The sequence below is a fragment of the Periplaneta americana genome, chromosome 14, assembly GCF_040183065.1.
Source record: "Periplaneta americana isolate PAMFEO1 chromosome 14, P.americana_PAMFEO1_priV1, whole genome shotgun sequence".
NCBI classification, from domain to species: Eukaryota; Metazoa; Arthropoda; class Insecta; order Blattodea; family Blattidae; genus Periplaneta; species Periplaneta americana.
In genome coordinates, this window is record NC_091130.1 from 145,895,061 (window position 1) to 145,920,838 (window position 25,778).

Here is a 25,778-nt window from a genome sequence, read left to right on the forward strand (position 1 = left end):
TTGAGAGCTAGTTGGATTAACGGTTGAGAACCGGAAACACCGTTTGCTACTCCCTTCCACGACTGGAGTTCGATGATACTGGCGTGAAATACAAACTGTGAAGTTTGTTAAAACTTGTAACATTCTAAGTACGGTTTACTTACATTTAAAAATAATTACAAGTTCTTTACTTACATTTAAAAATGATTACACTGTTAGGTATAAAAGAGCATTATATTATCTGTATCTTGGATTGAATACTATTATATAAAATTAGAATAACTGAATCGTGTTCTAATATCAAATACTCAACCATGTTGAGTGCACTTAACTCTTTCCTATTAAATCATTTAAGCTCCCTTGCCTCCACCATAATTTTGATTTAGGTTAGGACCTACTTCATGTGGTATTGAAAATGTATTGTTTATTGTTACAATTTTACATTTATGCTTTTGACTGTTATGATGTTAATTTCAATGGTGAAAAGGAATATTAAGATTTAAGTAATCTTATTGTAATACAGTAAATGTCACCTGAAAATGCAATTTGCTTACGGAATAGCGATATATCGATAATCGTTCGATATATCGATATATTTTCTGCAATATATATATATATCGATTATCGAAATTAGCTTTGGAATATATTGTAATATCAGTATATCGGTATTCAAATTATTTCCTCCATCACTATCTATGAGTCGTAAAACCCACCATATCTTATGGCTGAAAATTAGACTGTGTTTCAAGAATGAGTTTTAGATATAGAATTTGATAATGATTTAACTTTCAAATCCCACGTTAATTATTAATTCTGCTTACAAATTTGTAATAAGAAATTATTCACGCAACTTTCAGTTTTGGCTACTGTACGAGCGAGGTAATTCAAACTTGAATATGCAGATTGGTTCAGGAAATACAATAAATATCTATTTTAAGGAATATTAGTATGGACCATTCTGAATAAAAAAAGTTAATATAAAATGTGTCCAATTTTGAGTGGGTGTAGAGATAAGCTGTTTGAATGTTACACATAACCTTACAAGTGGTATGAAGGAACGACGAATGACTATATACAAAGGAGTAGTACGTATCGCTCTTCTCAGATCAAGTGAGGGCAGCACTGTTCATAATGGATGTAGAGAAACAGCTGTTTGTAGTTCCTTTGGCTGCAAGCATGGGTGTGTTCTTGCAGCATAACGGAGTCCTAGTATATTGTAGCTGTCAGGTGATACATTTTCATTGGCCACCATGGTCCCCAGACTTTACTAATGTTGATTTTTGTCAGTGGGTGTGGATGAAAGGCGAAGTGTACAGAAAACAAAGTAAATACAAGGGTCGAAAATTGACCACTCGCTTTATGAATAGAGTTGTCCTCATAAAAGAACATCAAGACGATTTCAGAAGAGCAACACTTAGCCTACGTTTGTCAACAGAGCGAAATAATCATTGAAATGTGTTGATGTCATATAAATAAGCAATAAATGTGATAATTAAGTAATTTGTCTTTACTTCTTGCCACTTGTGTGTAACATTTAAACAGTTGTATCTCCACAACTTCTCAAAATTGAACACATGTTTACATGAACTTCCTTTTGAAACACCCTGTATAACTTATTAGAATTTTGGAAGACTAATTGAGGTAATTTCAGTTTCACTCCATTTGATTTTGTTTCAAAATTTAAGTGCTTTTGTACACTTTCTGTCAAAAACGTAGTTTAGAAATAGCACATTTATTTACGTGTCAGTCTTTTCCTGTAGAAAATAATTTTCAAGGCCACCACTCTTCGATCTGTCGCACAGATGTTCGTTTGAGAAGAATTTTTTTTAAATCATGAATATAATTTCTGGTATTTGTTGCTCATTGTGTATTGAGTTCTCTTGCTTTGAGTGTAGCTTTTTACTATGTAAATGAAAGTGTCAATAGATGCTGAATCATTTTATTTATTTACGATTTGTTTTCCGTATGTGATACACACAGAAATTTTATCGAAATAATAATAAATTATATGTTATTATGCCTTGCCCAATAAAACAGTAATAGTTCCTTAAAATTGTGGTTTTATCTGGCTACAAGAGATGGGAGTAAGATATCAGTGATGCTTTTGTATATCAAAATTGACTTCATATCCAATCAGCTGTATTGACACTAAAAAAATTAATATAATTGTCACTGATTGGTGTTTTTAAAGTATCTAGTCACCTTACTCTCACCTCTTATATTTAGTCTAAAATAAAACAAACGTATTTTGAGGGAATTTTGTAATACAAAATTAATTTTCAAATTATTTTTTGACCAGGCCTCCCGACTTCTAATAAAGGATGAACCCGTTACCGGATCGCAATCTTTACTTTACAAGGTAGGCTCAACAACCCTGTATTTAGCGCGTTTCATATATTTGCTAATCAACGTCAATAATTAATATTCCTTTAATACTGCGCAAGTTTTCTACAGGCTTTAGAATGACTTAGTTCACTAATGGATTTAGCTACTGGAAAAAAAAAGTACAGGGACATCATTTTATGTTTACTAGGTACCGTAGCTAATGTTAGCCTGGCTATATCTTTGGATTAAAATTTAACTGAATTAAACTCGAACTCTATTCGCGCAGTTTACTTTGGTTTCTGCTTCATTTGGAAAATGCTCTGTTATTCTGAAATTATAAAATGAGGTATGTAATTTATAAGTAATTTATAATTCGTGTTACGGGTAATATTGGTCTAATCTGTTAGTGCTACATATAAAGGGTGTTTCAGAATAACTATTCCTAATTTTCAGATGTAATAGACGACATGTAATTAAAAAAAATTCTTAATTAAATAGTGTTCGGGAATATTTCCGTTTCCAGGTAATACTGTAAAGTCTAAACTCTACATTGACCTTACTATCGTCCATAGTTGTCTTAAATTGTTTTTCATCTATTCCCGTTACCATGGAAACAATCGATCTTTATTTGTTTTCGTTGTAATCACAAAATAAATGAAGAGTGATTTTCAAAATGGTGCTAAATAAAAACAAAAAAGCTACTTTTTCAGGAAATGTGATTTTGTATAAATGGAAATATCTTGAAGGTACTGAAAAGGGACTTTGGCAGTTAAAACATTATGGAAAGTGAGCTTTATTGATAGAATTTAATTTTTGGAAATTGATATTGTGCTAGGTAACATTTTAATATGTCCCAAAATGTTCTACGTCATTTGACTTACGATGTTCATTTGAACATTTTGCGTTACATGTAAAACTGAAAATAGCCAATTTCTTAAAAATCATAATTTTAATATCACATCACAAAGAAATATGTTTATAGGTACTGCTACATAATAGAGTTTCAAATAACAGAATTTGTAATATTACCAATGTCCACTTTGAAAACATGTTGTTTGGAAATCGTGTATGTACATTTGAACGTTTTGCATTACATGTAAAACTGAAAGTAGGCAATTTCTTAAAAATCATAATTTTAATATCACATCACAATGAAATATGTTTATAGCTAACATAGGGGAGAGTCGGGTAGTATCGGACACATCGGGTAATATCGGACAGTGAGTTTCTTTCATCTACCACACGATGATAGTACCTGATTGACATGGTTACGTTTCTGTGATGTCGCATAGAGAAACGTAACCATGTCATTCAGGTACTACCATATCACAGTCTAGTATATACAGTCGCGAAGCTCAATACGTAGTAAAAATGCAAACATTATATAGTTGCTCACCACTAGGATTGCTAATATCGCCTCATTACAGGCAATGCAAAATAGAACCGTCACAGTCTATTGTTTCTAGCACCCTCAAAACTCAAGTTTCGTGACTGTATATAGTAGACTGTGACCATATGGTGGTAGATGAAAGAAACGCACTGTCCGATACTACCCGATGTCCGATACTATCCTACTCTCCCCTAATAGAGTTTCAAATAACAGAATCTATAATATTACCAATGTCCACTTTGAAAACATGTTGTTTGGAAATTGTGTATGTACATTTGAACATTTTGCATTAAATGTAAAACTGAAAGTCGGCAATGTCTTAATAATAATCATTTTAATATCACATCACAATTACTTAGCACAATTTGGAACATTCATACTACTGATTTATCACACTTGGGGAAAAAACTGTGAGATTATAATGGGAATAACACGGAAGATAACACCGTTTGGAATGTTTCAAGTGTATTCCTGTATAAATGTATGGGTAATAATAACGTTAACCTATAAAATAAAAAATCGTTCATAAATGACAGCACTGTTTGGAAAATCACTCTTTAACTTCTGTCAGATGTGTGTATAAATTTCCAGTCATTAAAAATGTATCGGTTTACAAATGTTGAATTAGCAGACATGCATGTGGCATATGGAGCAGCAACTGCAATCTAATGAGACTGTAATTTTGAACAGTTTTTTATAATTTTAATACCATTTTCATAGTATCTTAATAATTTACTGTATAACCATCAACATTAAATGAAGAAGTTACTTTTCACTTTAACATTGTTTGAAATCCTTATTTCTTTCAAAGCGTTATACCTCGATACAGTAGCATTTCCGCACACTTTTATTATGAAAAAAAAAATCATTACGCGCCTTATACCATATCTGAAAATTAGTAATATTTACAATGAAACATCCTATATATGCATGTAATTGTTACATGTAATATGTATTATATATTACACATCTGATTTCGGAATGATTTTGTTCTATTTAATTGCAAAGAAATAAATTAGCTGTCATTGCCATTTAAAATGCAAATTCTCTAACACAGAGCTTCTTTTTTTTAAACAAGTGTTAAACGTAAACTTATCTTTTTTTAAGAAATAAACATTATTCTTGTTTCTCTCTTTGATGTAAATTAATTACCTGTACTTTATTTCCAAGGAAAAATATTATTCTATTGAAGGGATTTATATTTCATAAGTAGGGACCGGATTTTTATGTAATATCAAGGTGTGAAATATGTACATATTTATGTAACAAAAAAAAGCTGAATATGTACCAAAATATGTAAAATCATGAAAATATTTAATATCAATATGTGGCAGGTATAGGATAGGTAAGACTCTCCAGTTGTGATTTCATAGAGCACCCGACTTTTTACCGCACACTTGACACATTGCAAATTTTCCATCTGTACTGAAACCTTCGTCAATCGCAATACATGATTTTATTTTTGTCGTTAGGATTGAAGATACAGGGGCCATTTTAGTTAGTTAAAAGCAGTAGATAAACTCACTTGCACTTTATACTGTAAGTACTAAAACTAGAGAACTGAGTGAAATGAATGACACAACAGTACTGCAAGCACTGTTTCGCTTTACTGGATTAGGAGAAAATGAGAGGAGTTGTGGGACACATGCATTTTAACTGCTCCCTGTAAGAAACAAAGTACCTACTAAAACCTCAAACTATAGGCATTTACAAACTGTTGTTTGCCTGGAACTAAGGACGTTATGTTTCGTGCCGAAATATATATATTTTTGGGCAGGTAAAAAGGCTTTTTAAATCTGTGTATTTCAAATTGTAAACTTCCCTAACAGAAGTTTTTTTTTTTTCCTTTTAGAGAAGTAAAAATGAATAAAATCCCTAAATATGTAGATTTATGTAATATCAAGCCATAATATGTAATGTGAGGTAAATATGTAAAAATATGTAGTATCAAATTTGATTATATTAATTGTAATTACAATACTCGCAAAGATTTGTTATTTATATACGGTTAGGTTGAAAGGAATATAATACGTAATTACATAAAAATCCGGTCCCTATTCATAAGTTTTCTTTGTTATCGGCAGTTTCGGTATGGTAATATGTAATAAATATGTAAATGTTATGTTTAGTATGATACAGTAATTTCTTACAAATAATTCAAATATTATTAAAAACATATAAGAAAAATAATTCCGCCCTATTAACCGTATACTTTTTTCGATCGTTGAAAAAATTCAGTATTGTTAACATGTATTGGTTATGAAATTTATTTTCGTTCGTTAGTTGACTTCAAACTCGAAGCAGAAAGTACGAGTATTTCATTTCCTGAGGTTTTCGCACTCAAATCAATCGAATTCTGATGCTGTCTAATAAATAAGCCATACTATGAAACAACTATTAGCGCTGAAATCCAGAGCATAATGTAGGATTAAAGCGCTACACACAGACCCGTGTAAAAGCGAATATTTGTACTGAGTCCGGTAAACATTTGATCGCTGTCACGCTTCCATAACGCAGTGTGGTGCAATCTTTATTGTTGAAGTTTTGTCTTTGTATCGAGTTTTAAATCAAAACATATCCAATTGTATATAGGCCTACCTATGTCAATTATTTGTTCTTTCCAATAATTAAATTGCATAATATAAATGAGAAAACGTTTAAGTATAACTTTTATTAGATTTAATTTAATTTAATTTGATATTATTTATTCGGAATATGTATGATAAGTATTTATTGTGTTAAATTTTAACGTACCTTGTTAACATGTTTCGACCTATTTTGGGTCATCTTCAGAACTGGTCGTTGTTGGTGTTGGCGCCTCTTGTTTCCTGTGTGGGTGCGTTCGTAGTGTAGAGTCAAAGAGTGTATGTGTTTTGAAATTGAGTTGTGTGTTGAGAATATCGTACACATATACTCTTTGACTCTACACTACGAACGCACCCACACAGGAAACAAGAGGCACCAACACCAACAACGACCAGTTCTGAAGATGACCCAAAATAGGTCGAAACATATTAACAAGGTACGTTAAAATTTAACACAAGAAAGACGTATCATACATATTCTGAAGTGATACAGTGTTAAAAGTTGTGTAATCAAGATGTATAATCAAGTATTTATTAATTCCATACATTTTCAATCCTTGAAGCTGAAATATTTTTTCAAACTAATAATAGGCCTATATTGGAACAAATTAAACAAGACACTATTTCATTATAGGAAAGAAGAAAATGGCGGATGGATGATTAAAAATTAGAGAAACAAAAACTAAACAGAGAGATATATGTATAAAAAAAAAAGACTGGCGGATGATTTACATAAAACAATATGTTCTATATATTTTGTTTGTTATTTTTACCGAAACGTTTTTCATATGTAATACAAGTAAAGCATGATTGAATTTCGTCAGATCATGTGATCATTTTTTTATTAAACACAAATCCAATTGTTGTTTCGTTCTGAAAGAAAACAAGAATTTACTGAAAGAAGAATTAGTTTTACTGAAAGTAAGAGTAGATAAAACGAATTATTTTATTTATCTCGTCTCCGAAAAACAAAATATATTTCACGGTCGGATTACCAACATAACGTCACGAAAATTCTTCCAATGAAGGAACCGATATAAACAGCGGCGTAGTTCATGAATCAGCCCGTCTTCATATATTGAAATATATGAAACGCGCAAATACAGTTGAGTAGTAAGTTGACTGCAGTTCAACATGGAGTAGTGGGTTTGGGCGTGTGTGATCTTGTAGTGTAGTAATTAGAAACTATAGACTGTAGAATTAGTTGCCATCCAAGTTTCATGTTTAAATATACGTAAACAAGTAATATTCGTAATCTCACAAGGAACATTTGGCTATTTTTTGCTGCGTCTTTCACATTTTTTGTCTGTCTGGAATGTTTGTTACAATTGCATGGTCTTTTTTTTATGTATTTTCGTATTAAAAGGTGTGCAGACATTAACAGCTGGTTTCACCAAGCTTCACTATGTTTTCAATGATTCATTAATTTATTTACTGGTTCATTAATAGTACATTATGCAACGAGCCTATAATGATAGTAATTAAGACGCGAGTAAGTTTGTTTATGAAACGAGCGCAAGCGAGTTTCATAATTTTCATACGAGCGTCTTAATTACCATTATAGGCAAGTTTCATACAACTTTTTATGCTCGACCATATTTCTAACTTGAAATTATTCAGAAGTATTCATTTTATTTGTATCTGACTGAAGATCGGAAGTGACCTTGTGCATGGCTCGTATATTGTGAGATGTGCGCAGACGCGAAAGTATTGATTTTTTCCGAGGAACAATAATGTCATTGACCTTGATGTAATGTAAAGAATAACATGAACTAATTTTGATATAACCTGGAAATTGATTTAGAATTGAAAAACGAGATGACAAATTGAATTTATTTGAATGTTATTTACAATTAACGCTAATTATTATAGTAACAGAACATAACCTTCTGCGACAGTATTGGATTTCCAGCCTCCGTGACGTTTCCCTCGTTGTCTTTCGATTGCATATCCGAGAATAATCGAAAACCTGAACTTTAATGAATAGGTGTACTTTAATGACATGCATTAAAGGACTGCTACCAGCTATATAATTACTACATTTCGGCATGGTCGAGCATAAATTAGTTTTATAGCATATTTAGCCCTAACGAACCAGTAAATATATCATTAGATTAGTTACAGAAATTTCTACCTTAAAAATTTTAATAGTTCGCTATACTTGGTTTTTTTTTTTTTTTTTTTTTTTTTTGAAAGATGAGACAAGACATGAGCGTTGCGATCGGGAAAACAACTGAATGCGACATAGCGTGGTAGGCTTGTTGCTATGGTAACAACGGTTGAGTTGCCGCCAAATTTACCGTTCCCACGTGGCGACTGCTTAATAGCTCTCTTGGCGACATTTATTGTGCACACAATGTTAGCATTGGTACGTTTCGTGTTTGATTCTCTGTCGATTTTTGTATTGTTTTCTTACCTTCGCGTCAATTGTCAATGAATGTTTTAACGTCAGCCATCTTAACGTCAATTGCTAGCTTCCATCACTTGGCAGCGTGGTAGTCTATATTGAACACAGCACTGTAGTTCCAAGCTCGGCCGCTTAACCGTCATATCCCATCTTAAAAAAAAATAAGTATAGTTGCAATACAAACGGCTGAACATTTCGACACAGAATTGTTACCGGTACATCTGGAACTGCTGGAAAATCAAGAGCCAGATGGAGATAATGTTAACCATTTAAGAAACGATCACTTTGAAAATTTGCATGACAAAATTTCACGAAAGATGCCGCGTCACGAAGATCGTGGTACTCAAAAATTTTGGAAGAAACTGATCATAGGTTAGAATATCATCAGAACGTCTGAGACAAAGCTGAAACTAGTCAACTAGATAATATACAACTTAGTTTTTATTTTACTATATGAAAGTACTTAGCTATTATAACTATATACCTAAGAAATATTAGTAAATTAATACACAATGTACGTTCAAACATAACAAAACTTAATTGGTGTATTAACTTCCATTTATTAGAATTAAATTTATGCACACATTGGATGTCTACCTCTAAAATAGTTATTTAATACAGCGTATCAGGTATCAAGTTTCTACTTTCTTTCAGCTCTGTAACTTTACTTCACAGTACAGTAAATTCATGTCTTTAATTTTTTTATGCTCGACCATGCCGAAATGTAATAATTATACACCTGGTAGCAGTTCTTTAATGCATGTCATTAAAGTACATCTATTCATTTAAGTTCAGGTTTTAGATTATTCTCGGATATGCAATCGAAAGACAACGAGGGAAACGTCACGGAGGCTGGAAATCCAATACTGTCGCAGAAGGTTATGTTCTGTTACTATAATAATTAGCGTTAATTGTAAATAATATTCAAATAAATTCAATTTGTCATCTCGTTTTTCAATTCTAAATCAATATCCAGGTTATATCAAAATTAATGTTCATGTTATTCTCTAGATTATATCAAGGTCAATGACATTATTATTCCTCGGAAAAAATGAATACTTTCGCGTCTGCGCACATTTCAGAATTTAGGTCCGTTCTACTCATCACTTACATAACCATAACATGAATATTTATGAATAATTTCAAGTTAGAAATGTGGTCGAGCATAAAAAGTCGTATGAAACTTGCCTATAATGGTAATTAAGACGCTTGTATGAAAATTATGAAACTCGCTTCCGCTCGTTTCATAAACAAACATACTCGCGTCTTAATTATTACCATTATAGGCTCATTGCATAATGTACTATTTCATTCTGGATGATAGGTTTTAAGAATATTATGTATACCTAAATTGCAGTTATTGTATATAATATCATCATTCCTCAAATGAAGTGACCACTGGGATCAGGAATGCAATAATTACAACAGCTGTAATTATGGCAAAGATAATAATAATAATAATAATAATAATAATAATAATAATAATAATAATAATAATAATAATACTTTTCCCTCCATGTTTTATATTTTGTAACCTCATTGTTGGCCTGTATGTGAATGATATAGGCTAGGAGGTACAAGATTTGCGATATAGCAGGCTGTGGTTTCATAAAAAAATTGTGTGATATAGTTATGAAAAATTCATTGAACACACTCATTTATCTGTAATGAAGCATTACTTATTGTTCATTAAATGTTAAGAAAATTTGATTGGTGAACAGCTTGCATTTTATTTAATTGTTAAACATTTTAATGTTCACTACTTAATGTTTCATTTGGATTGATTTATTGAAGCTTGGTGAAACCGCCTTAAGCCTTATACAACTGTCTTCATCTTACAAGGAAGAGTAATGATTAGAGACCGGATTTTAAAGGGAATCCCTTTTTTTACTTCAACACGAAACATGAAATAATTAATTACGATATTCAAAACTATCTTCCACCGACCAAATTATGTGGTTTTGACCTCCCTTTTTTCCCTTTTTTAGTCCATATTCTCTTTTTTCCCCTTAAAAAAATCTCTTATTTTGGCCAGTTTTTGACAGAATATCGCAAACATTTAGATAATTTTCCTATATTTTTTCCGATAGGCCTATAACTTCCTGAGCAAGCGAAAATAAATATCGTTCTTATTCTGATTCCAGACATTGAAAAACTAATAAAATGTGTTGATTTAGAGTTCGGGATGAAAAGAAAATTTTCACCTCTGGTTTCAGTTGATGTTGAGCAGTCATTTTCTGTATATAAATACATTCTGCATTCAGAAAGACAGAATCATATTGAAACGTACTGAAATGTTGAATGTGATCAAATACGACACTTTCCTTATGTTGCGAAGAGATAAGTGTAAGATTGTGTGTGCCATGTATATCCATGAATGTTCTGAAGTGTTTTGGGAAATAATAGTCCTATAGTCCTTTTTCAAGTCCTTTTTTTGGCTATAACTTTACCTTTTTTGTCCTTTTTTTGATGAAAAATTTTCCCTTTAAAATCCGATCTCTAGTAATGATAGTCTACCTCAAATCCGTGCCACTCAGTGTGAGATATCACTATAACTAATGCTGTTTTCTCCACTTTAAAATTTTAAGCAATTTCTTGATTAAAAAAAGCTCCTCGCACAACAGTTTTTGTCAGAATGGTCTGAAACTTCTTACAGACGTCAAGTAAATGTTGATAAATAAAATTTAATTATTATAATATTTTTATATTAATATTAAGTTAATTCGGGACATATTCATATTGCACTTAGATTAAAATATGCTGTAATGATAAATTCATTAAATTTTAAAATTTATTCCGATTCTCTATTTAGACTGAGCTGAAAAAGCTGAATAATTTCCGTGATTATTTTAAAACTTTTGAGCAAATATAAAGTGAAATTTTTTAAAACTTTGACGTAAGGAGCCTCTTTAGTGATAAGAATATAAAATATATTTAAAAAATATTTAGCCCTAATGGCAATAAATTTGTACAGATGATAGTATTGTAGGCCTGTTTTTGTAATTTAAATTTCACAAATTTTGGATGAAAATTGTGGAAGTTTTAAAAATCATATATGTCCCCTTAATGTCAAACATGGATAGGAGAATAAACATAAGATAGACATAAGAAAAATTGCTCCTCTGTCACATAGTTTCCGAAGGTTAACGTCATTTTCCAAAGCACGTTTGTGTTGCCATCTGTTATATATGAATATGTAGAGTGATTCAAAAAGTGTTTGTTAAATGCTGTGTGGTGAAAAACTATAGCTATTTGGAACATAAAATATAAAATATATATTTTATGCTCGACCATGCCGAAATGTAGTAATTATACACCTGGCAGCAGCCCTTTAATAGACCTCATTAAAGTACACCTATTCATTAAAGTTCAGGTGTTCCACCAATCAGAAAACACCATTGTAGCAATATGAAAGCGCAAGTATCGATTATTCTCGGATATGCAATCGAAAGACAGCTAGCGAAACGTCACGGAGGCTGGAAATCCAATACTTTCGCAGAAGGTTATGTTCTGTTACTATAATAATTAGCGTTAATTGTAAATAATATTCAAATAAATTCAATTTGTCATCTCGTTTTTCAATGTCTAAATCAATTTCAAGGTTATATCAAGATTAATCTTTATTTTACTCTCTAGATTATGTCAAGGTCAATGACATTTGTTTCTAGGAAAAAATCAATACTTTCGCGTCCGCGTACATCTCACAATTTACGAGATATTGCACATGGTCAGTTCCGCTCCCCCGTCAGATAAGAATAACATGAATACTTATGAATAATTTCAAGTTAGAAATATGGTCGAGCATAAAAAGTCGTATGAAACTTGCCTATAATGGCAATTAAGACGCTCGTATGAAAATTATGAAACTCGCTTGCGCTCGTTTCAGAAACATACTCGCGTCTTAATTACTACCATTATAGGCTCGTTGCATAATGTACTATTTTTTAATACGACATAATTTCAGAAATACAATATTTTCAAGTGTAATTTGATATAGTGATATTATGATGCTATTTATTTATCATGGTGTTGCTATCACTTAATTATGATTGTAATAACATCAGAACAACAATTAAGATATCATTAAATATTTTATTAGTGTTAGAAAATACCAGATCGTACCAGCAGTGTTATATCAACATCCGTCTTATTGCGGAGTTCCACCTTTGTTTACACGTTCTTTCGACATCACGTCATGATGTTATTGGTCAGAATTCTAAATAGTTTTTATTTATTGTAATCTTTTGCCTGTTCATTATTTGTTCATATTACATTCCACAGAATTTCGAATATAGAGAAACTTTTCTAGAACACTATTCAGTTTTAATTTAACACTTCAATTGTTGTCAACAGTCGATCGTATAGAATTTAAAGTTAGTTCATAACACGATGGTTGTTGTTGGAGTCGACAATTTTCTAAACGCAAACTTTTCAATGAAGTGTTTAAAATGTGGATTTTCAATATTCGGAATACCAACATCAGATACAAGTTTTAATAAAAAGTGGACTAATCCTATTAATCGATAGTGATCGATAATTTGTTGGTGTAAATGTGGCTTCTTTAGTTATTCCTTCTATGAATAGATAGCGAAGATAAATAGTCATTGTTGATAATCGTAGATAAATATACTCGCTTTATAGAATGCAAATTTCATTCACCTGTAAAACAACACTGGGTTTAGCTGGAAATCGCTGATATTGTCAAATATGAGAATACTGTAATGTATGCGTAATCTACATCATTATTTCCCCGATAATTTTTAACCGCCCCCAATAATGGTGCCACCTATTGAGAACTAGTAGAACTGTTTCAAAGTTTGTCAGTTTATTATATCTTTGGTTCTAACTTATCCCGTGGTTAGAAAGTTCGCTTACACGATCACAAAATCGTAGGTCAGATATCTTTTAACGTCAGCGTACATGTCAGCCAACATGAATAACTTGCAGGTTAACCAACTTAAAAAATTAATGACACGGAATATTTAAGAATTCAATTCGCGTGGTAGTTTGCTTACATATAGGCCTACATACACGTAACATATATTGAAAGTGATCCTAATGAATTTCTGGGTTAGTTACAAGCAATATATGAAGAAAAAATGATGTCACAACCTCCTTGCTACAAAATTTACGACGACCAAATAGCTTTTTGATGACAACATAATGAATCTAGTAGGTTGTGATCGGAAACGAGAACGGCAAAGTTAAAAGTTCTCCAATCTTCACATGCCCATTCCTGGGCTTCGCTTCTCGTTAATTGTGAATGCTCTCACTTAAATACAGTAGAACCTCTATTATCCGTGGTTAATCGAAAAAATCGGATAATCCGTACCATAAAAGATTTTCATAAGTTTAGTGAATAATGCTTGCACGTTCGTGATTTCCTCTGTGGTTAGATAGTGGATCAAAAGTTCACTGATTTAAGTCTTGTTGTTAACAACGGGTTTTTAAGAGGCAAGAAAACTCCTTGTAATGGCTGTCTGGAAAGATAGGAATAGTGGAGGTATCATGTTGTACATTTGCATACTTTATACATTTTATCTTTGATTTTCATTAAATTGCACACAATTGTGACTCCAATCTCGTATTCTGAAATGAGCCACAGTTTCTTGATCTCCAAAACACACACTTATTTTCACTTTTTTATACTTAGCACAACACGATTTTTTTATACCCGTGGAAGACATATAGAAGTTAGCCTATAAGCCCGGTTTCTTCAACCTTTGTTAAAAAGCATCTAACATAGCGTTAATTAACTGTAAGTTAAAAGTATGAATTGCTGTTAAAAATATTGCGTTTCTTCAACTTTACATTTCACATTTTAACATTCTGTTTGTTAACTCTCTGTTAGGACCAGAAATTCTAGAGTTTAACCATAACCTATAACCAAGTATAGGCTCAGTTCTGTTTTCTGAACTCTGACAATAGCGATTCTCGTTTGTTTCCGTTGTTTGATTCAGAGATGATAGAAGTCTCTCTATTCTTTCAGGTTTAATTCATGCTTCTTTCCGTCGTCTGTATCACAGTAGCGTGGGACTAATTTCTCTTCGTTTGAGAGAAGCCTTCTGCTGGAAATTATTTCGCAGTATAAACCAATTATTGAGAATAAACAAACAGACGGATCTAAGTCGAAACCGAAAAGTGAGGCTTAGCAGAAGATAGCCTATACCTTTGTATGAATTTCCTGGTCTGTCAAATCACAGAAATCATTCCCTCTGTTTATGTATTCATGGATATCATTTTCTAAATAATCAAGATATAAAAGTTCAGCATCTAACGCACCAGCCATATTGAATAATTCTATGCTAACAGAGAGTTAAATGATTTAACTGCATGAAATTGGGCAGTTAAATTAACATAGGTTTTAACAGCCTGTTAGTATTAACAATAGTTGAAGAAATGCTTCAACTGTTAAGTTTACAGTTAAAATGGAATAACACACTGTTATAATTTAACAAAGGTTGAAGAAACCGGGTCATACAATTCGAAAACTCGAACAGTAGATCATACTGTATAAGGCTAAATTCTTGTAATAACCCTCTCTAGGCAAAATAGCGTGCTAATATAAAGTACAGTGTTTCTGTAACAAAAAAAAAGGGATAAGAGAGAGAGAAAGACAATCGGTTAATAGGGTGATGGATAATCGGAGTTCTACTGTATAGGCCTATGCATTTTATCAATTTTTCCGTTCTCCTTGTCGTTTCCGTTCCCGGTTTATTATTATTATTTACAATATAGTCTGTCAGGGAGGCGAATACTAAAGCAACAACTTTTATAAAACAGTAGAGTAGGAATCGGTCGCCTAATTGTAAAGGCTGGTTCACAATAAACCGGAAACGGGAACGACGACGAGAACGAGAACGGAAATAATGTTAAAATAAATGTATTCAAATGTGAGCATTCACAATAGTTAATTGTGAGTGCTCCCGTTTAGATACATTTATTTTAAAGGCTGGTTCACAATAAATCGGGAACGGAAACGACAACGAGAACGGAAATATTGATAAAATAATTAATGTATTTAAATGTGAGCATTCACAATAGTCAATTGTGAATGTTCACATTTAAATAGATTTACTTTAACAAAATTTCCGTTCTCGTTCTCGTTGTCGTTTCCGTTCCCGGTTTATTGTGAACCAGCCTTAACATTATTTCCGTTTTCGTTCTCGTTGTCGTTTCCGTTTCCGGTTTATTGTGAACCGGCCTTAAGAGCCACCCACCACGTGTTTCACTGTCCATATTGCTTGGGTGAAGTGCACTTCTTTCCTTAGGAACTGTAATTTTTGCGCTCTCTCGAGCCAATACTGAAGACAATGACACATATCAATATCTACACTACACCGCCATTAAGTATATGAAAAAGACCCAACCCCACTGGGTTATAAGTATAAAAATGTTTGATTTTTAATAACAATATTATTATCTTACTTACGTTTTGTAGTTATAGGCCTATATAGCAGCCACTCAGTAAATTATAGAAATGAAGATCTAAATTAAGATATTCTCTACATTTACTTACATAACCTCAAAACGTTTCACTTTCATATCATCAATATAACATTAATATTATGTACAATTAATGAAAAATAGACGCATCATGATATTAACTATAGTAATATTTAATTTCTAATGGTAATAATGTCATCAAACCACCTCAAGTTCCATAGATTTGAATATCCAATACACAGCTGTACTCAGAAAATTATACACTGCAGAATCAGTTTTTAATAACAAATTGAATTGAGCTCTAAATATGTCGGCAATCCTGCAGGTCATGCCTTCGTGTAACAGCCTATTGTTTATTGTAGTGTGTGTTTTGTTCTGAAATTCAATCAAGTCGGCCATGATTCAATAAAATTAGTTCTCAAAACTGACAACAGATGGATTTTGGAAAATAGGAAAATTATGTAGGAAAATTGACATTTCACTGAAAACTATTATTTTTCCAAAAAACTTTGAGATCCAAGCTTCAAAATGAGGGGTCATTTATTAAAATCCATTCAGCCGTTTTCCCATAATTTCCATTACCAGTTCAAATTATATATATAGATGTTTTAACAATATTTCCGTTCTCGTTCTCGTTTCCGTTTCCGATTTATTGTGAACCGGCCTTAAGAGCCACCCACCACGTGTTTCACTGTCCATATTGCTTGGGTGAAGTGCACTTCTTTCATTATATGGAAGGATACATTTATAATTTTGTACCTTTAGTTACGGGGATTGTTTTCCTTCCAGGGTGGTCACGTTACACCCAAGTCGGGGTCCCCACCACGACCGAATTCCGGAGGATGGAACCCACAAGGTCCTCCACCCCGGGAACAGATTCCCGACTTCCCTCCGGTACAGCCTCTCCACCCGGATGACGACGACAGCGGAGATAGCAGCGATCCGGAATCTGTCAAAAGACAGAAACTCTAGGACTGTCCGCTAGATGGTGGCCCATGCAAGCAGCCAGGGGAATGTTGAAGCCAATCTTTCATTTCGCTATCACTTTGTTGTAGAGATAAAGAAGAAAGAATACAGACTTGTGGAGGGGAGGGAGATTTTCACGATAAGTTGTACTCAAGGATTTTATACATCAGGGAAAAAAGTTGAGCCCTCAAAAAAAAAAATTGGCCACCATTTGCTGTAATATCTTATATGTGAACGGTGACCGCCTCACATGATTGGTTGGCTGCTTCTTCTACCCACGTGGATGAGGTTACAAAATGGCGTCGTTGCTGCGAGTAATGGAATCGACCACCGCTAATATCAGAAGCTTAAGAAATACGGAAAAGTAACCACCGTAGGCATTCAGGTGAAGAGGAGGTGTTGAAGAGGAGCGACAGAAGATTGCGAGTGATTGTTTTCTTTGAGTTGGTAGGCGTACTGAATCCTTGTTGGGTTAGGAGACGTTGATGCAAATTCGATAGGCCTACGTTTACATAACATAAATCTAAAATAGTAAACTAATGGGAAACAAATGTGAAATGGAGCGAATATCATAGCCATTGACTTCTTTGAAATAAGTATTAGGTGGGGGCAGGACTGCACAGAAATCCGAGAAAACTTCAGTTGCTTTTTCTGAAATTTTTCGTACATAACTTATTTTACAGAAAATAACATCGTCTGACTTTTCCTTTAATATACATGGAAATTGCTTAACCCTTAAATTGGCAAAACTTCATTTCTCACACTAGTTTATTAAACCGTGTCGGACTGTAAAGAAAACAACTATCGCAATGTCCATAAATTTATTTTATGTCGTACAATATTGTAGTACGGTCACAGTCTACTATATACAGTCAGGAAGCTTGAGTTTTGAGGGTGCTAGAAACAATAGACTGTGACGGTACTATTTTGCATTGCCTGTAATGAGGCGATATTAGCGATCCTAGTGGTGAGCAACTATCTAATGTTTGCTTATTTACTACGTATTGAGCTTCGCGACTGTATATACTAGACTGTGGTACGATATTGTGAAATTTTAATTTTCCCACCAATTTTTTTTCTATTCTTCTATTAAAATTATAGCATATAGCCTATTAACTTGTTGTATCCTATAGGATACATTGTCAATTTAAGGGTTAACTGAAGACGGTTGAAAACTACGGCATTGTTCTACTTTTTCCCTTTCATTGCTTTGCTCACTCTTAGTTAACCTTGCAGAGATGCTGAAAATGAGCTAATAGTCTCATTGCCACTATTGCAACTCCATTCTGTTCCCGTTCATTACAATTTTATTTAATAAGAATTTATCCATTATCGCAAACTCTGATCACTAAAGGTTCGGATAAAGTAGCTGTATCAGGACAGGCTGTTTAGCTGTATAGAATAGGACCTTGACTTCCTTCAGACTAAATAAACACTATCCCCTTGCACTAGCTAAAACTCTACCTGCTGGGAAGAGCCTCTCCGCCTCCTTGCTAAAACATCAGTGAATGAACAATACAGCCGATAGGAACTGAATATACGTCGTCACTACTGTAGGCTAGGCTGGGGGACAGGCGACAACTAGTTAATGTTTGTAAACAAAACGCACGGACCAAGGATGCCTACACTGATCCAGCTACTTTATCCGAACCTTACTGATCACTTAACAAGCAGATACCCGTGACGACGATCATCAGAAGAAACGATCACTGAAACTGAATGTTGATAACGGTTATTTTTAAATTTCGTAACAAATTTAGTTGTTGATGAATAATGTTGAACATTGATAGTAATAAAATTTTTTAATTATATTACACAAAAATACAGTCGAATGCACTGTTAATTTAACGGCTACTTGATATTATTTCCGTTTGGTAATACTTATGACTAGACTTCGTTGAATTGCCACACGCAGCATGTAATCAGGTTGCCGATGTACGGTAGTATAGAGGAGGTGAGCGACCGCCCGGTATCATAGTAAAAGCAGTTCATATTAAGAGTTGTGACCGGTCCAAATAGATGGAGCAGCTACAGCTGATGTATACCTATGTAAGCACTTGTTTTTGCATTACTGTGGTTGGAATAGTCAAAGCTTAACATTTGTTCAGTGCAGACAAGAATTCAATCAAACATACTACAATGAGAGTGTTGCTGTTCCAAATAATTGCTCCTGGAATACCTTTACCCCCGCAGCCAGTCTTCACCCGTTGGGGAACGTGGTTGCATGCAGTTAATTATTATGCAAAATAATGGAGGTAATTGATGCATTGGATAGCACAGACAGTTCCGCTGTTGCAGCTGAAAAATCATTTCCTTCTGAACAGCTATTGGAAGATATTCTGTTCATTGATTCTAATTTTAAAATCGTGTTCAAAAGCATCATCCTGTTAGAATCGTTTAAACTACAACTCTCAGAAGCCCTTAATATAATGGATAAAGTATCACAAACTGTTATCCAAAATAGCAACTCACTAATTTCAGAAAAAGTGAAATGTAAGTTGAGAAACATTATTGCTAAAAATTCTGCTTATTCATAACTTCATATTATAAATGATATACTATCAGGTCACGACAATATATCTGAAGTTGGTGTACTAAAAAGTAGTGACTTTCCGTTCTTCAAATATGTACGTATTACATCGTGTGATGTTGAACGTACATTTTCCCAATATAAAAACTGTTTAAGTGACCATCGGAGGAGGTTACTTTGCAGTCGCTCAAAATGTACGTAACTCTTCACTGCAATGCACATATTCAAGGATGATGTATCTTACATTAAATTTTAAGAATTAATATATCTCACTATAAAATAATTGTGTATTTACATGTTTAGACATTTCCTATTTCAATGATCATTCATTATATTTCTTGAACGCAGGATACAGGTTTTATTGTAACCGCAGTATACTGCTCAGTGTTTACATCAGAGGCATACTCCATCCGTTGCACTCCCCCTTCTCATACAGTCTATACCGCGTGCGCAGTAAACCTTGTGATTCTCGTGGCAATTCCATGAAGTCTACTTATGACCATTGCTGTTGGATCGCAATAGTTGATAGATTTGAACTGAACTGAAAAAAAAATGTGGATTACAGACGAAGTGGAGTCAGTGTTTCTTCATTTTGTGTGGGGAGTCACCGATCTTAAATTCAGGAGGAGAGAAAGGGAGTGGGCATTGTTAATTATTGCGACAGTTGATCCTCTGTACGAATTTGAAATAACCATTTTGGTCTATATCCTACTTCATCTTTCAAGCAAATTAATTATATATTGTATTTTAACATCAATCTCTCTTCAAATTATTTGAACGGGCGAGGCTCCTCTATTAATTTTATTATGGGGGCAACGCCCCTGGCTTTATAAATTGAGGGGGCATAAAGTGCCCTGTCCCCACAAGGTCGGCGCCTATGGCCAGTGTTATAGTCTAGAGCAAACATGTTCAGCGCGGGAAATTCTAGCCTTTAAACGAGGTACAACAATGACGTAGAATATCTTTTAAGCGTGTGCCCGCATGCGATTATGAGATTCTACGTCACTATTGTACCTTGTTTAAAGGTTAGAAATGCCCGCGCTGAACATGTCTGGTCTAATTGAACAGAAATAAATACGTAGTTCTGGGCGTGCTTTTCTACCGATATTACAGTTTCATCATCACGAAGAATTTTGCCTGAACCCTCCAAAAAATATTCCTCGGCACAAAGGCTCTTTAGCTACATATAGATTAAGTGAGAGAGGAAGAGAATCCATGATAATAGGACTTAAACTAAACTACATTACAGAGACGCTCACAGTTTCACGTTTTTTAAATTTGCAAAACTAAGTCATCCGGCAGACTTTCATATTACGGTGAATTGTTACAAAGTAATGGAGAAATTTAAAAGAAACTCAATATCCAAACATCAGCGAACAGTATCAGAATACCACTAAATCCAGTATAACCTGATAATATGATTCGTTTTACTCGTTTAGACCTACTACTCCAATCCCTGTACTAAATCTCTAACCATAAACACGTAGCTACACTGGACTGCCAAAAAAATGCCGAGTCGAAATCGCTATCGATTTGAAATATTATCGTGTTACGAGGACTTCTATGTATATGAAATATTTATATAAACACACCTGAACTGGCCTGAATTTTCTAGAGAGTTTTTATTCCATGCAAAGGAGAAAAATGTGTAGTTAAATGTTTCAATAAGATTCAAATTTCAGTTCTGTATCTGTATTTATAATAAATTTTATATATAATAAAATTGATACTTTTTTGTTAATACAATATGAAACATAACTGGCCGTATATATCGATTGTAACAATGACAGCATCCATGGATAATAAGGAAGGCTGTGGAATTCCATATAAACTGCAGTTTCACTATTTTCGTGTAATATTCTTATTAATGTTGTAAAATAAAAGTATATGAATAATTTAAAATCAATTATTATTAAATAATAACGTGAACATGTCGTATTTACATATTTTTAAAAAACTAATCTCAGGAAATTAGCTTTCCACTTCGCCATGTTTGCTAAAGTCCTCGGAAAGTGATATAATTTCGTATCGGCATGTCTTTTGCAATCAAGTATACAACTGAATATAAAAATAAGTATGCCTATTCTACGTAATGTGCCCTTTTGGTGTTTTTATCCCAGACTAGGGTTTCCAGGTTTTCAGATTGCAAACAAGGGAAAGTTACAACATTTAACTAAAAAATCCGGAGCGTAAGTTCTCCAAGAGTGACTTTAAGCCGTGTGTCCCGTATCGGCACGTTGATGACATCCAATTCTAAAATAGACCTTTGGACTAAATTATCCTCTCTCTGGCGTCCTAGTAGTACTTTAGTTGCATACCAGGTGGCGTTTGGGGCGATGTGCTTACCTCTTGTTTCTCTATCCCCTGTCGGCAAATAAGTGTAACTAAATTCCTTGTAAGTATGGAAACTTCCGACTTCGGAACTATGGGTTAAATGTTAACAACACTTAACTGGAAGAAAATACGAGAAACTTCTAAGAGAGAAATAGAGAGGAAAATGTATAAGCACCATCTTAGAGCATAAAACTAACATATTAAAGCTCTGTATGGGGAAAAAAAAATACCTTAGCCTTACTACACCATTGTAGGTGTTATATTACTAACAATCACTTTATTTGTATTGTTCAAAATTTAGAATATATTTAATATTGAGGTTGGGAAGATGTATTGCAAAAGTCTGTGTTCATGCAATAGGCTATTCTATTTTTCTAAATTGCAACACGTCCTATTTACTTCATGCGGAAAAGGAACATTAATTTTGGTTTGAAATTTTTTTAACGTTTTCACGCTTACTACACAGAATCCAACAACGATATTACCGGTACTATACTAATAACTATGCATTGATATTACTTAGAAATAAAATTTATTTTAACTGAAATGAAGCAGCTAGAAGTTTAAATTTAAGTGCTTCGTTGTTACTTTTCTAAAGACATTGATATTAAAAAAATGACTGTTTTTATCATAATTCAAACTCTATATACTTACAAATAGTATGCATAAGAAAGAATATTAAAAGAAAAAAAACTTTTGGCCGTGTATGTCATGTCTGTAAATATAGGACAAGTTTTTCAGGCCTCAAATATGGAACATTCCGTACAACACGGGATACATAGCAATACTAACCCAGACTAACTGCTATATGGACAAGAGAAGAAATAATGCTCTCTCGGAGATAGTAGGCGGGAAATTTAAAATGTAGTGAACAATAATGGACAAACTTACGATTATCCTCATTTTTACACCAGTGACTCTTTGCTTTCAGTACTAGACCTATAGAGAATTCTTCGCTCCTGTCAATAGTACCTATTTTGTAATTCTAACTACCAAATTTGGATTTGATTTTAACGCGTATTTATAATCTTGCTGTGAATCGTTTTTAAGAATTATCATTTTATACTTATTCTTGACATTTTGAAATTAAAAGCAATGTCGTACCATACATTCGGCATTTATATTAAACATAGTTTAGTATTTTAGTGCAGACAATATTAGTGAAATATATGACATCGGAAAAACAGTTTACGCACGAGAAGGTTGCCAACCCACCACTTATACACCAGCTATTCGTTTATTCAAGTTATGATATCTGTATATGTGTACAAGTATGAAACCTAAGAACGAATATTGGGGAAAGCGACTTTTGACCCACCTTGTACATCGTCATATCCGAAAGTTTACGCGCCGGCACCAAGAATTCTATGCATTTCATAGAACGTAACATTCCGGAATGTCAAAAAGATTGGAAAAATACAATTTTTTTGCTCATTTCTATAAAATTATTTTTAAAATTATTTATTAATTTCTTTCAAGACCCTGTCCGACCTATGTCCAACGTCATCATCAACGCCGCCTAGCGCCTCCTACTGAGCTGTATTGAAATGAAAATGGTAACACTATAGTATGTATTAGGTATTCTACAATATCTTTATTCTTTATTCTCTATAGAAATTGATTTATTACTGATAGAACTTAAACGCTGTATCATGCATTTTTCTCTGCATAGATCAGGCTCTAATATGACACTGTTTTTCCAGATTTTGTCAATAATCGAAAGGAAATTTCATAATCTAGCAAAAATGTAACAAAATTTAAAGTTTAGGCTCTATATATTTAGTTTAAATACATAAAACGAATAAAATCAGTTGTATTGCAAATTTAATTGATTCAAATGTGTAGTCACGTTAAAGTACTCAGTATCATCGCCTGTCCTGGATTCCTGACGAGAGAATCTGGCAACCCTGTTTACAGATTCTTTTACCATTACTTAGTACCTAAACAGTTGACTGTAACTAATCTTCTTGCCGGTTAAAATTGCCCGATCATCTGCAAATAATGTCTGAAATGATTTTATAATTTTAAATTATTTCAGAAGAAGTCAGAATTAAAAGATATTCAGTAAAAAAAAAAAAAATACTAAAATATCAATGTAATGTGTGAAAAGCAGTTATATGAAGACTTCAAAATCGTTTTACAACAACAAGGACTCAGCACGCTCCATCGTCTTCATTTGTTGGTCTCATTTGTTTTAAGAAGCGATGTGATTCAATAGCTTCGACAGCACTTTCAATTGTTATTTTAGCTAAGCATGAGTGACGAGTGTTGTGTGTTATAATCGTTAGTGCCAGAGACAAATGAACGCAGGCTACCTGTCATTTAATTGCTTTACATCCTTTTTTTTTATTTTGTGGGTCATAATTTGTTTAATTTCTAGTATAACGACTGTACAAAGGTAGTTGGTTTTCAAATAAAAATGATGTATAAAGGTAGAACACAGGTCAACATAATTGAGGTGGTGGTGACGTCATTAATTCAACGATTTGTGATAAAATAATTGAACCCAACAGACGCATCCAGTGCTAGAACCAATGAAGTCAAATGCAACGTCGGCGGCTTGGTAAAAAGCAACTGAAATTTATATAGCAAGTGCTGTTACTATGTTATGTGATGATTACATTATTACGAGTTGACAACTTTCAAATTCGTTACGTCTGCAGCAATAGTAACACGGCAGAAAAATTAAACCAAGGTTTTAAGAGAGAACGAGAGTTTAGCCCATAAGTTTAACATTTCTACATCATTGGTGGTCCAATCGTTATCCAAAATACTCTGTGAGAAGTGTTTTCTTTCTCTTCGATATATCTTGTTTGTTCGTTAAACCCGATAGAGTTAATATGGGCGGTTCTAGAAACTTTTCCCTTTGTCCTTGGATAATCACGTGTTTATAAAACAATCATGTGAAGTCGAAAATGACTGTTGATGGAACCAGATTACATATCTTCTAGCGGTTTTATGATTTATATGTAATGCTTGTCGAAATTATATCCCAGTTTTAAGCGATTTTGCCTAATGTTCGGTGTATTTGTAACTTTAATTAAATATGCTTCTCTGAATTGAACTTTCTCTTGATATCGCACTGAGAGACAATACAGATTTTTGAAGCTGGTACAGTTGCTAATTTCGTACGATAGGTTTTCCTTCAACATTACTATACTCTGGACAAGTCAACAGCATTACAACTAACATCAGGATCTCCTTCCAAATATTTGAGATGTTGAAGACCAAACAGGATATATTCGAAGAGTTTACAAACAATTTGGCACTCATTGTGTCCATACTCTGGTATACGTACACTTAAACATCATCTTTTCTTCTAAAAGCTTAAATCTATAGTGTGGAGAAGCTATTTTACCACTTGTACTATTATTAAGCATTACAAAGAACAGTGCCCTTGTTAAGCTAGGTAATAACTTAAAAACCCTTACATGGTATAATATACGATGGTTTTCTTGAGTATCGCACACAGGCCAATGTGTGCCTGTTACGTACACTCATATTTAATAAGTCATTTTTGAAAGAAAAGAGGGAGTTTTATATGTATGTTGTTAACGCTTTATGCATCAATATTGTTACGTAGACCATGAATACTTTTTATCTACGAAACGTGTCATTTTCATCATATTGTTATCATTGAAATTGAGGTGTTCCCTGAAATATCAATTTGACTTACATTTTTGCGTTTCCAGCATACATTGAATCCTTAATAACACATCTCCATCCTGACAAAATACAATTTCCCTCCAACAAATATGACGCCCTCTAGAAACATTTGAATATCGTTCTGCGTAAAGCTGTTAAACGAGATCTAAA

General features: G+C 33.2%; 1 protein-coding gene across 5 annotated transcripts in view; it reads left to right on the forward strand.

Annotated features, from left to right (window-relative positions):
* exd (PBX homeobox extradenticle) overlaps positions 1–25,778 on the forward strand; it is a 336,566-nt gene that overhangs the window by 298,817 nt on the left and 11,971 nt on the right. For 2 of the 5 annotated variants that reach the window (XM_069846231.1, XM_069846230.1), the window contains exons 7-8: positions 2,279–2,338; positions 16,922–23,407. The exons of 1 other annotated variant lie outside the window; for it this stretch is intronic. In XM_069846231.1, the coding sequence (XP_069702332.1) occupies positions 2,279–2,338; positions 16,922–17,104 (243 nt within the window). In that variant the 3' untranslated portion in view covers positions 17,105–23,407. Of the gene's footprint in view, positions 1–2,278; positions 2,339–16,921; positions 23,408–25,778 lie in introns of those variants that run through there. 2 more of the 5 variants (XM_069846234.1, XM_069846232.1) reach the window with 2 other exon arrangements.